The sequence below is a fragment of the Aspergillus candidus genome (genome assembly GCF_002847045.1).
Source record: "Aspergillus candidus strain CBS 102.13 unplaced genomic scaffold BDW47scaffold_37, whole genome shotgun sequence".
Lineage (NCBI taxonomy): Eukaryota > Fungi > Ascomycota > Eurotiomycetes > Eurotiales > Aspergillaceae > Aspergillus > Aspergillus candidus.
In genome coordinates this window covers 126,984-139,492 of record NW_020194042.1, presented here as the reverse complement: position 1 = coordinate 139,492, position 12,509 = coordinate 126,984, and the positions used below count along the sequence as shown (strand labels likewise).

Here is a 12,509-nt window from a genome sequence, read left to right as displayed (position 1 = left end):
CCCTCTACAGCTATATCCAGAAGCGCAGATAACAAAATGATCCCCTCCAGTCAATCCATACTCAGTGTTAAGCTCATCAACCCCGTCAATGCCGGCCCCTCCCGCCTCCACCGCTTCATGGCCCCGGCGGTGCCGGGCATGGAGTCCCACGCCAATTTCCCCTCATTCTCCTTTCTGTTAGAACACGCAGCGTCTGGTCGCAAATTGGTCTGGGATCTGGGCATCCGCAAAGATTACCAAAACTACTCGCCGAAAATTGCCTCGTACATTCCGACGACGGGATATGATATCCAGGTGGAGAAGAACGTGGCTGACATTCTGGCCGAGAATGGCGTGCGGGGTGAGGATGTGGAGGCGGTGATTTGGAGGTACTTTCTTTTTGATGGAATTTTGATGAACTATTGTGTTAACCAAGGTTATAATGCAGTCACTGGCACTGGGATCACATCGGCGACCCATCCACCTTCCCCTCAACCACCGACCTCGTCGTGGGGCCTGGGTTCAAAGAAGCCCTACTCCCAGGGGCCCCCGCCAACCCAGACTCCCCCATCTCAGAAAGCGATTACTCGTATGGCTCCCTACACCTCTATCCCTCTCTCCCCAAGATTCCCCAAATTAAAGCAAATAATAAAACAGAAATCGCAACCTACGAGAAATAACATTCACCGGCCCCAACACGCTCCAAATCGGCCCCTTCCGCGCCTACGACTACTTCAGCGACGGCTCCTTCTACCTCCTCGACACCCCCGGCCACGCCATCGGCCACCTCTGCGGCCTGGCCCGCACCACCCCTAGTCCCAACCCCTCTTTCATCCTCCTCGGCGGCGACGTCTGCCACAACGCCGCCATCTTCCGCCCTTCCCCGCAACGGCCCATCCCCGAAACAGTCACCATTCCGCCCTTCTCCACCCCCTCCGGCAACCGTCCAGGATACACCATCTGTCCCGGCCACGCGTGGGAATCCCTGCAGACGAGCCGCGGCCGCAAGCCGAACCAGCCGCTGTTTGACATGACCTTTGGCCACGATGTCCCGCTTGCGATGAAGACGCGCGATAGGTTGCAGGAGGTGGATGCTTTGGATGAGGTGCTGGTCATCATTGCGCATGATGCGCAGGTGCGCGACGTGGTGCCGCATTTTCCGGAGGCGTTGAATGGGTGGAGGGGGAGTGAGTGGGCTAGAGGGTTGAGGTGGGCGTTTTTGGATAATTTGGAGCCGTATTGGAGGGAGACGGGGAGTTTGTGTTCATAATCTCTTTTATACATATACTCTTGACGCGTATAACAACAGCAACTGTGTCAAAATACTGAATCGGTCTTCTGGTCAGGATTCATGTGACTGATATCCCAATATACATACGATTGTGGATAATGTTTGGATGACGGTTTGCGTAGTTAGGATTGCTTGCATACCTTCAACAGGGCTACGGTGGTTGAGTTTCTTCTTTTTCTTCCTTGATCATTTATTTATACTCCCTGTTTCTATAGAAACTCAACATTTCCTGTTGGGTCAAAGTGTCAAGTAGAGGACTGATTTGACCTTCCCTTTCTCTCTCTTTTGTTTTCCCCAAAAATCTTTTACAAACTTCACAAGTCAACTTTCAAGTCATGCACATCTTGGTCTAGCTGCAATAGCTCATCTCATACACGTCTATAAGGCCTACTTCTCAACCTCCGAGGTCTGATGAAGAGGATACAGGTCCAGCCCAGTAACAGCACCAACAAGTCTGTTGACGCTACTGAGTAACATGTTCAACACCGACTCCAGGGGACAGGAAACAGCTCGACAATCGTGCCTGAGATGGATTTTTATCTGCGAAACCTTTGACACAATCTCTATTGCGGAACAGCGTTGAAACGGCTCCAGCGAAGGCCATAGGCCCGATTTTCCTAACAACGCAAAATATTCGGCAATGCGGAACTCCCTAGTGCAGTATATGTCCAGCAAGTTGGTGTTTTTGCAGGAATAGCATTTGATCGCCATCTTGTCGTGGCTGATCCCGCAGTTCGTGCATAGAAACAGCGGCGTGAGGTAGCATTTTCTTTTGTTTCGCAGGACGCCCTCCATGGCCTGAACTTCTGAGTGCATTTTCTCTAGCAGTTGCTCGATTTCGCTCGTGAGTTTATCTATTTGTCGTTTGTCAGGTCAAACCTTGATTTTTTTTCCCCATTGGATGAATGGCTGGCTTCCAAAATGCCTATGGATAAGACTCACCTTGGACCCCATAGGGTAAGAGGTCTAACATATCTACTGTTTCCCAGGTAGCAGAGAAATCAGATGAGAGCTGTATCTGGGCCTCTACAGATACTCGGCTAAACTCGTCTGAGGACCGAAAGAAGTGCGCCGCAAGCAGGAGGTAGCCGTAGTCCTTTGCATTCGTGATAGATCGAAGATCGTTGAACCATCTGAACGTCCAGGGCGAGAGTGCCCTGACACAGTCGTACTTGTCGCAGTGGATTGCAAGCATGGCGAAGTCCTGGGCACTCATCGCGTCTCCCTGCGGAGGTCCCCTAAAATGCAGGATGCTGATGATGGTTCCCATGGCTGCCGAGTCGTCTTCGTAAAGGGATATTGTAGGGCAGCTGCAGCTTGCCATCTGCGCACCTTCCGAGAATTTCGGGCTAAATAGATTGGCGAACACTGGGGAGGCCATGCTGAGGATCTTCGATGACACCAGAAACCGCGCCGTACTCGTCGGCCCTTTAACTAGAAGAATGACATCTCCGTCGGGGTCGATTCGCTCAATATCGGGTTCCCCATTCGCTGGTTGGGTTTGGTTAGATTCTTGGTCCGACAACTCCATCTCGTTCATAATTGCGGTTTGATGAAGCTATTTTTAGCAGGTGATACGTTTGTCGTGAAGGATGAAGCTAACGTACTAGATAGCACAGATGGTACCCCGCTTACTGGAGCACGTGATCCATACAGCCTTGTCTGTGAAAATGAAGGTGTCAACGCACCTGATGGAAACATGACGCGGTTAATGAAGCCCATAAATTTTTGGTGCTGCGCAGATAGGTATGGGAGAAGGTTTAAACCAGCAGATTGAGATAGAATGATGAGTGCACGCTACAGGGACCTGCAGCTGGCTACATATAGGATCAGGAGGGTCAAACACCCATCCGCCAAGACAAATGCAGTAGAGCATGATGTGGGTATACTACACCCTTGGCTGGGTTAAGACACACGACCTGCCTGTGGTAGTGCATCTCTCGGGTGGCTGCATCTAGAAACCGCCAGCTATGATATAAGGCAAACAAGAGCCGCATATGTACAAACAATGGAAACCAGCATGCCCAATAAGATTCCCACTGAACACTTCAAGAACGTGGCGATGGAGTTCTATGGAATTTTTCTTCATTTCTATACATTATTAGAAACATTCAGTATAGAATCTCCATGCTGGCTTTGTCCTCTAGTTCGCCATCAACCATGTAGCAAGAATTGATTTGCCATAAAGAGCAGAATCTTCCATAGACAATATAAACTATCTAGAATGCCCCCTTTCCGGGATAAGTACCATTGAGCGACGCACACTCCTTCTGAAAATCCTCTGGATTAAGCAATCTAGCAGTAGCACCATTGTGATGAGCCAGACCGACCAACGTTTTTGCTGCTAGAGTCAGTAATCATTCATCCAGGCTGATTGAAAAAAGCAACAGCAACAATGATAACAATGAACATACCACCCGGTTTGTACTCCGGCCACCCAAGCCTACTCAGACCCTCATGCGGATCAGCCACAAAAGCCACCCACGCCGACATCATATACATTGAAAAGCGATGCTGGTTAACGCTGGGCGGCAGCCCAGTCACCTCCTCGGTCGTTCCAAAGAGCAAGGGCAGGTCGCTGCCGTGATAAGCCCCACTGGTCGGGTACAGGCGCTGACTGGGCCAGTCGCCAAGATAGCGCGAGTGCCAGGTCGGCACGCCGTGGGATACGCGATCGGCGGCTGCTTGGCCGGTCGAGCAAGTGAAGGCGGCTAGATTAAAGCGGTCCCAGACGGCGTCTGATCGAGAGATGTTGGCTGTGAAGGCGTTGATGCGGTAATAGCCAGATTCTCTGTCGGTCATTGTGAAAAGGTATGGCTGAAAAAACACGGTTAGCGTGGGTGCTTCGTGCGACGTGGAGGTTGAAACTCACTATGTGGATGAATTGGCCTGCTGCTGAGCGCGCAGGATAGTCATCGAACACTGTGACGCCGTCGACGGTTGGATGGAAAACGGGCTGAGGGAGTGTTGGGGAATCGGCGGGAGGGACCTTTGCGACGGCTTTCAGGATTTCTTGGAAGGGTTTGTGGCGGATACACTGGACGACTTTCTCGGTTTCTGTTTGCGCGTCACCACAATCTAGCGTTTTAGAAACGTGGAAGAAATAGCTGGCCGATAGATTGGCAGAGTTAGGCTCAAAGCTGAGTGCGGTTCCGGAGTGTGAGATGAGGCCGTTTACCAGTGGCTTCTCGGTCCATGCATACGAGTAGTAGTCGACCGAGGACCCACCAACCGACTGCCCGAAGATCGTGATACGATTGGGATCGCCGCCAAAAGCTGCAATGTTTCGATGCACCCATTCTACGGCCATCCGCTGGTCCAGAAGTCCGACGTTCTGGGGAAACCCTGGAGCGCCGGAGAATCCGAAGATATTGAGGCGGTAGCTGAGCCTTGTCAGTTGTTTTGTTGCAGGTTCTGCGATTGATATATCACTTACTTGAAGGTTACTACGACTACATCCTTCTCATCGGCCAGCGCCTGCCCATCGTAGTAGGGACTATGGGCACCACCCAGGGAGAAACCTACTCTTGTTAGCCTGTTCTGACATCGGCGGGGTAGAGACAGCGCGTACGGCCACCATGGATGAATAGAAGAACGGGCTTCCGGGCGTCGCTCGGCCTGATCCACACATTCAGATGTAGACAATCCTCGCTCTGCGGCGTGTTCAATTGTTGAGCAAATGATTTGAAGATGCGAGGGGCTTGCGGCGTAAACCCGGGGTAGTCGGGAGTGGTACCGACGATTCCGGGACAGTCTCTGTCCATTGATACCTGACGTTAAAACTGTCGCCTAGTCACCAGAGGAACAAATGGCAAACCTACGGGCTCTGTTTTAGTCAGAGATTTAACAGGGAAAATAATTGAGGTAAAAGTATAATAAAATAAAATCACATACATATTCCGCCGCGCGAATCGTGTCGTTGGCGCTATATACAACCGGCGGCGCAAATCGTAGGTCTCCGGTTGGGGACACAGCATAAGGGATCCCCAGGTACTCCGACACGCTTGGTCGTCGAGCGGCTGCGTGGCCCTCAATTAATCCACTGCTGGTTCGGACGGGCGCGCCGACTCGACCCAGCACGCTGTGTAGGCTCAGAAGCCAAGTAGTAATTCCGACCGTCAACTTCATGGTGGTGCGTTCCCGATCTTCTAGAAATTGATGGTATGGCAGGATGCTTCCATGTTGTTTGAGTTCTGAGAATTCTCAGGGTCCCACCCGTGAGCTAAGCTCGATCGATTGATGGCGTCGGTGTTGGAGCCGCACTCGGGATTTAAATCGAGCCCTTGCACCAATCGCGGTTTGTATCGGACGATCGCTTAGCCGAGACACTAACGACTTCATTCTGTGGCTGCCAATTTTCTATGATAGTCGTGGATGTTGGCTGGCATGACTTGTGAGTATCGTTGTTGGGAGGTCCTCCGTCGGACTAGGGCTTGGCCGGTCACCTGTCTTCATCCGATCCTAGCTTATGTACAGATATGGGTGCAACTGATTGAAGTACAGTCTATCGCTCAGACATGGTCCACATTGAATCAATATCTGTCGAGTTCTTGAATGAGTTGGGCCTGGTTTCGAGCTGCAGATCATGACGGTACTAGATCTCTCCTATCTTGCAGAAACGTCAACACATAGCGCTATTCGTTCCAATATTGATTCGACAGGAGAAATAACCGAGATTTATTGTTCCCTCAATGCCAGTAGCTCAACTGCCGCGCGGAGGAAACCGGTAAATCAGATGAAGGAAGCTGGTGGATCCACAACAAGTAGATTGTGTGGCACACAGTTATCAAGTTCTTTAGGTGGACCGAGGCCGAAAGAATCCCAGTGTCGTCTCACATAGACCACCGACCCAGCGGCTCGAAACATTTTCAATTACAGCCGTTATTCAATTGATGGTTCGTGCCAGAATCGCCCAGTCGAGCCCGACGTTTGTGGAGACTCGAACGTGGGTACCATTGCGGGCCGGTCTTTGCTCAATCCAATCATACAATTCTTCAGTCCGAGGATCCATTGCACCCAGGCAGGTTTAATCATTGTTCATCGTGGTTGCTTTCTTGTGCATAATTTCGACCAAACAATATCTCGAACAAAAATCACGTATACCGGTGATCATGTCGAGGAAATTGGCATGGAGCCTGACCACGTTGGTCGATGGAGCCGGAACCTTGGATCCGAGCATGGCACGCATAGTCTTGTCTCGTTTTTACCATCCCACCCCGTTAAATATTGGCCGGCACCGCCCTGTTCTGCGCAAAAACACCCATCAGTCCCTTTTCAATGGCGTACGAGATCGGATTGAGCACCCCGGAGGTGCCCAATCGCGGCTTTCCCCTTTGGGTCTGTAGCGTGGTGTTCGTTATTGTCGCGGGAATGTTTGTGATGACGCGATTGGCGGTCCGGTTTCACTATCGTGGTTTAGGAACAGACGATTGGATGATCCTGGCATCTTTAGTAGGTCCCCGGTGCAAGGTCGAGGTCGAGGCATCGGCTAATAGAAACAGATCAGTTCGATCCTCCTATCGGTGACCCAGTGTATGGCGGTACATCATGGATATGGCAAACATTCGAAGGATCTCTCCGAACATAACCGGGAGGTAGCCCTCAAGGTACGCCGCATACCTTTCTCTGTCATGTCTAGAAACTAATTCCGCAGTGGATCTTCGTCGCACAAGTCATGTACAAAGTCGTCATCACCATCAACAAAACCTCCTTCCTGTGCCTGTATCTGCGCATCTTCATCCAGCCCGTCTTCCGTTGGCTCTGCTTTGCCGGCATCATCTTCCTGAACTCCTGGGGTCTCGGCTATATTCTAGTCACCATCTTCCAATGCCAGCCCATTGCCTCTTTCTGGGACAAATCGATCACGAACCCGAACTGTGTCGACACCAAGGCGCAGTGGCTTTCGTACGCAATAATAAACATTGTTTGCGACGCCCTCATCCTCATCATGCCTTTGTACCCAATCTCCCAGCTACGGCTTCCGCGCGCAAAGAGGTTCGGACTGGCCGGCATAATCGCCCTAGGCGCATTGTACGTGTCGACTTCTCCTCAACCTCCTCATTCATCTATCCGTGCTGACCATAGAACAGCGTCTGCGTCATTAGTATCATCCGCACAACCACACTCGCCGACTCGGCCAATAACCAGACCAAGGACGCGACTAGCGGGCCCATCCCGGCTGTCATCTGGAGTGTCGTCGAAGCCAACACGGGCATCATCTGCGCGTGCCTCCCAGTCTTCAAGCAACCCCTGCAATACGTTTTCCCCAACCTCTTCAGCTCCCAGGAGTCGCCCGACCCGACAGACAAGAAAAGCGCCCGGCCCGCGCTCTCGGCTGTCGCCACAGATCCCTTCAAGCGTGGAGTGTACTCAGCTAGTGGCTGGTGGCACCATGTTTCGTCGCATGGTCTGGACGTGTTCCACGTCAGGGGGAGGGAAAACCCACCGCTGGGAATCACGCAGATTACAGACGTGCATGTCACCTACCAGGATGATACGCGGTCTGATGCATCGTGGCGACCCATGCGCGGGTATTCCAGGATGGAGAAATAGATATCCTATTTTCCCTCTTGACTTTGTACATAGAATTATTGTAATAATGACGGTCTTTGTGACAGTTGCAGTCTTTGCCGCAGGCCGGCTCCCTAGAATGGACGTAGGCATTCGCGATGCAGCGTTTAGATCGTCAAACAAATGGATCGATTCTACAGAGAGATGACAATGAAGGTATGTCAAGCAAAGGATTGGGATGAGAAGAAAACGCAGCAGAAAAAGTCTAGATTTGCTTTCAGTCAGGTGACAGACCAAATATCTCAACTTACATTCGCTGTCATTCGCTGTCATTCACTCCATTATCTACGCAATCTTCAAATATCACTCACCTCCTTCATAGTTAAAACTGTGCTATGTCAAGTGGTATTCAAATTTGAAAGATTGATTATATTTAACTTTACCTCCATCTTTTACCTCAGATGAGACTATTGGTTGAGTTGGCGTCAGAAAATGCTCCAACCTCACTGACCAAGAGCTTTATAAATCTCCATCTCAACGGCTGCCCATAGACCAAGAACCTCAGCATTCACAAAAGGCAAAATTTGGGTACAGACAATCCCTGCAACTCCCTTCTCCCGATCTGCCCACCACCACAGATTCGGCAGTCCAGCCCAGTGCCCCGTTCCACTCGACCGTCCTGTCACGCTGCCATTGGCCAGCATGAACGTGAGACCCCAGCCCTGTGGCGGGTTTCCGGGTATCGGATACAACTCTAACACTGCATTGGACAGGTCTGGTTTGCCAGTAGGCATGCCCTGGCGGCTGTAGTTGGGGAACTGTGGAATTTGGTTGGAAAACATTTCGTCGACAGTTTCCTTGCGCAGCAATTTGCTGCCTGTGGTTGGGCACGTTCCATCGTTCAGCAGAACCGCTAGAACCTCTGCAGCAAAAACTTGTCAGCTCGTGAACACCGGCTGGTAGATTCTAGAGGTATGACTCACTGCAGTATTCCTGTGGCTTAGCAAACAGGCCCGCGCCACCGCTGTTTAAAATCGGGGCGACTTCGGCTTCATTGTCCGGATCAACAACCAATGGAGCTCGAAGAGGATGGTCTCTGGCCCTCAGTGTGCCGTCTGAATTTTTGGCATTCATATATGCTAGCCGTCGACGCATGTCGAGACTCGGAATCATCGACATGTCGTGGATACCAATCGGTTTGAAAATGTGTTTCTGAAGGTAGGTGTCGAGCCTCAACCCTGTTACACGCTCAAGTGCGATCCCCGCCCAGTCAATACCAAGCTCCTTTAGTTAGCAATATATAGCGCTTCTAGATATGGGGTACTCACTCCGTATTCCCAACCTTCGCCTGGCTGGAAAAGCAAAGGTTGCGTCACATCTTCGATCCGTCCGGAAAATTCATCCACGCCGACTGGTAACGACCATTCTTTCAATCTTTCATTGAACATGGTGTATCCAAGTCCGGACGTATGGGTCAAAAGCATGCGCAGTGTAATCTCTTTTCTCTTCTCTTCAGCACCACCATCTGAACGTAAGACCTTGAGGTTTTTCAGTTCAGGACAAAGACTCTCTATCTGAGTCCCGTCGTCCAGCTTGAGGGTTCCCTGCTCCACCAACTGCATACAGGCGATTCCCACTATCATCTTTGTGCAAGATGCAATCCAGAAGACGTGGTCGAGAGTCATGGGCTCTTTGGACCCCGAGCCACGTTTACCGGCAGAGTGGGCGAACAACTCTTTCCCATCTTTACCAACGACCACGACTGTGGCCCCAGGAATACCAGTTTCTTGGTTCTCGCAGGCCTTGTCTACTATTCCGCGTAGATGCGAGGTCGCTTCTGCATCGAGGGGCATTTTGGTGGCTTGTGGAGTGTGTGGAGATTTGATAGGATATTGTGGGTTTGAGCACCTGTCGGGGGTGACAGCGGGGGTGTCCTGCAGACTGCAGACATCGGCTATTTAACCACAATCGCTGCAGACCCCATTGACAAATACTACCCTCTCATGCCTGTGATAGTGATGCGGGGATACCCTAGCTGCATAAAGGTGCGGACCGCGCTTTGCGGATCCGCTGCGGACTGCGGACCACGGGCCTTGGCCACGGGAATCGTGCATTCGGCACTGCAGCTTGAGACCCAATCGCTTGCTGCGAGTGCATGCTTCATGATGACGTGAGAACCAGGGGGTGCGGGGAAGCTCGATGGACTGTCTAGAGCGGGGTCAGATGTATGCAGTACAGGTGCCAACAATATCTCGAATATACAGAGAGGCAGTCACTGTACAACCTCGATTCATGTGGTACTTCAGGCAGTATTTGGTGGCTAGCTAAGCAGCAGGGGATGTATAGCCAATGGAGCAATATAAATAGCTGTTCGAGGAATCACAACCTGCCCACCTTCTGAGGAGCAACATCACTATAGTTCCACATTACTGAGACCCGCCTGTTACTCACGATGGGTAGTTTAGGACCAACGGACACGTTACCCAAGAAGTTCAACACTGAGCTCACCGACTACTCGACGGTCCATGCCGAGAATACAGGGCCCTATGCCGAAAACCTCGAAGTCGATGCCTTGGTAGTGGGTGCCGGTTTTGGTAAGACACTTCTCCATGACCGCTTCGTTCATCTGCTCATAAGCTAGCCGGTATTTTCATGCTCAAGACTCTCCGTGATCGGGGTCTGAAGACGGTCATATTCGAGGCTGGCAACGATACAGGCGGCACCTGGCGATGGAACTGCTACCCCGGCGCGGGCGTAGACTCCGAGGTTCCTGAGTACGAGTTCTCCTGGCCTGAGGTCTACAACACGTGGAACTGGCCCAGCAATTACCCTGACTACAAAGACCTACGGGCCTACTTCGACCACGTCGACAAGGTTATTGGCGTCAAGAAGGACTGCGCTTTCAACACCGTCGTGGTTGGCGCGCAGTTCGATACTAATGAGGGCAAATGGAATGTCAAGACCGCAGATGGCCGTACGACCAAGGCTAAGTACCTTGTCTTGGGTACCGGTTTTGTAAGTTGCTGCATCTCTATTCTGTCATAGGAGCGACAAACTAATATAAAGCCCAGGCCGCCAAGCGATACATTCCCCCCTGGCCCGGCATGGACAAGTTCAAGGGCGTGGTGCACCACTCATCGTTCTGGCCAGACACCGAAGTCGACGTGAAGAACAAGCGCTGCGCCATCATCGGCACCGGCGCATCAGGTGTGCAGATCACACAAGCCTGGGGACCCAAAGCCGGCGACCTCAAAGTGTTCCAGCGAACGCCCAACCTTGCCATACCAATGCGCAAGCGTGACCTCACCGTCGAGGAGCAGGAGCGCATCAAACCCTACTACCCAGCACTGTTCCGGTACCGCGAAACCAGCTTCGCCGGTTTCATGTACGACTGGTGCGAGCGGAACACCTTCGACGACACCGCCGAGGAGCGTGAGGCGCTCTACGAGCGTATCTGGAAAGAAGGCGGCTTCCGCTTCTGGGTCTCCATTTACAAAGATTACCTGATCAATCCTGACGCCAACAGGGAGTCGTACAAGTTCTGGGCTAAGAAGACCCGCGCCCGCATTGGTGACCCCAAGCTGCGGGAGCTGCTTGCTCCCAACAAGATGCCGCATTACTTCGGTATCAAGCGCCCGTGTCTTGAGAACAACTACTACGAGCAGTTTAACCGCGAGTCTGTGCATCTGGTCAACACCAAGGATAACCCGATCAAAGAGTTCACCGAGACTGGTATTACCCTCGATGACGGAACTCACCACGAGTTCGATGTGATTGCTGTTGCCACTGGTTTTGTAGGTTTCCACTGAATCCATCTCACCGATGGATTCTCACACAGAAACGCTAACATGGAACACAGGATGTTGTCACTGGCGTCATGACCCAGCTCGGGCTAAAGAGCATCAACGGCACCGAGCTCGAGAAGGAATGGATCCCAGGCGCGAAAACCTACCTTGGCATGACGGTCAGCGGCTACCCAAATATGTTTCACATCTACGGACCGCATGGTCCAACGTTGCTGAGCAACGGGCCCACGTCCGTCGCTGTGCAGGGCAGGTGGATTGCGGACGCGATTGCCAAAATGGAAAATAACGGCATCAAGTACATCAACGCCAAGCCTGAGGCAGCTGATAAGTGGAAGGAGCACATAGTCCAGCTCAATGACAGGACGCTCTTTCCCACGACGAGGTCGACGTATATGGGTGGTAGCATTCCTGGAAAGGTTTATGAACCGGTGTGCTACACTCTTGGTATTCCTGCTTATACGGTTGAGGTTCGAGGTGCTTTGGATAGTTGGGAGGAGGGCTTTGATGTTGTTAAGACTTAGGCAGGATGAGATGAATGGATGTTGCTCTAGTTGGGATAGTCATATATATTGAGCCATAGGCTAAACAAAGTGAGTTTCAGAGTCATTTGAGGGTGTAATATTATGATATTGCCCCGATATTTATTCTGGAAAGGGAACATCCTCAAAGCTCGTGCATCGGCTCAAGTAGATTTCCTACATGAGTCTGCACATCTTATCCAACAGTGGCTAACAAACAAAGTAAAGAATATGTTTCAGTATCTTCAAGTAAGTCTGGGCACCACCAATTCAGTGAGACAATAGAAAGACAGAAATGATGAACAAAAGAGAGAAAATAGAACCGAGCAGGATAGGGTTCCACATATCACATGTCCTATTCAACACCAGTCTCACAATTTCCTATCTTTGCCACACAATAAGGTC

General features: G+C 51.3%; 6 protein-coding genes across 6 annotated transcripts; 3 read left to right on the top strand and 3 right to left on the bottom strand.

The window, feature by feature from the left end:
* Positions 1-36: 36 nt before the first annotated feature.
* Positions 37-1,249, top strand: BDW47DRAFT_127401 (Metallo-hydrolase/oxidoreductase; the record flags this gene model as incomplete). Its single annotated transcript, XM_024816709.1, has 3 exons — positions 37-368; positions 428-568; positions 637-1,249. The coding sequence occupies 3 exons, from the start codon at positions 37-39 to the stop codon at positions 1,247-1,249; spliced, it is 1,086 nt and encodes a 361-aa protein (XP_024670251.1).
* A 408-nt stretch (positions 1,250-1,657) lies between these two features.
* Positions 1,658-5,034, bottom strand: BDW47DRAFT_127400 (Alpha/Beta hydrolase protein; the record flags this gene model as incomplete). Its single annotated transcript, XM_024816708.1, has 7 exons — positions 1,658-2,124; positions 2,213-2,761; positions 3,519-3,611; positions 3,685-4,087; positions 4,143-4,653; positions 4,707-4,791; positions 4,842-5,034. 7 exons carry the CDS (start codon positions 5,032-5,034, stop codon positions 1,658-1,660), a joined length of 2,301 nt encoding a protein of 766 aa, XP_024670250.1.
* A 53-nt stretch (positions 5,035-5,087) lies between these two features.
* On the bottom strand, positions 5,088-5,398 carry BDW47DRAFT_127399 (uncharacterized protein; the record flags this gene model as incomplete). Its single annotated transcript, XM_024816707.1, has 2 exons — positions 5,088-5,096; positions 5,165-5,398. 2 exons carry the CDS (start codon positions 5,396-5,398, stop codon positions 5,088-5,090), a joined length of 243 nt encoding a protein of 80 aa, XP_024670249.1.
* Positions 5,399-6,547: 1,149 nt separating this feature from the next.
* Positions 6,548-7,822, top strand: BDW47DRAFT_118892 (uncharacterized protein; the record flags this gene model as incomplete). The annotated part of the gene is made up of 4 exons (XM_024815270.1): positions 6,548-6,732; positions 6,777-6,876; positions 6,924-7,300; positions 7,360-7,822. The coding sequence occupies 4 exons, from the start codon at positions 6,548-6,550 to the stop codon at positions 7,820-7,822; spliced, it is 1,125 nt and encodes a 374-aa protein (XP_024670248.1).
* A 461-nt stretch (positions 7,823-8,283) lies between these two features.
* Positions 8,284-9,633, bottom strand: BDW47DRAFT_118891 (serine hydrolase domain-containing protein; the record flags this gene model as incomplete). Its single annotated transcript, XM_024815269.1, has 3 exons — positions 8,284-8,702; positions 8,764-9,061; positions 9,109-9,633. 3 exons carry the CDS (start codon positions 9,631-9,633, stop codon positions 8,284-8,286), a joined length of 1,242 nt encoding a protein of 413 aa, XP_024670247.1.
* Positions 9,634-10,103: 470 nt separating this feature from the next.
* Positions 10,104-12,107, top strand: BDW47DRAFT_132874 (flavin-containing monooxygenase; the record flags this gene model as incomplete). Its single annotated transcript, XM_024817683.1, has 4 exons — positions 10,104-10,374; positions 10,422-10,795; positions 10,852-11,574; positions 11,640-12,107. Exons 1-4 carry the CDS (start codon positions 10,233-10,235, stop codon positions 12,105-12,107), a joined length of 1,707 nt encoding a protein of 568 aa, XP_024670246.1. The 5' UTR covers positions 10,104-10,232.
* Positions 12,108-12,509: the final 402 nt, after the last annotated feature.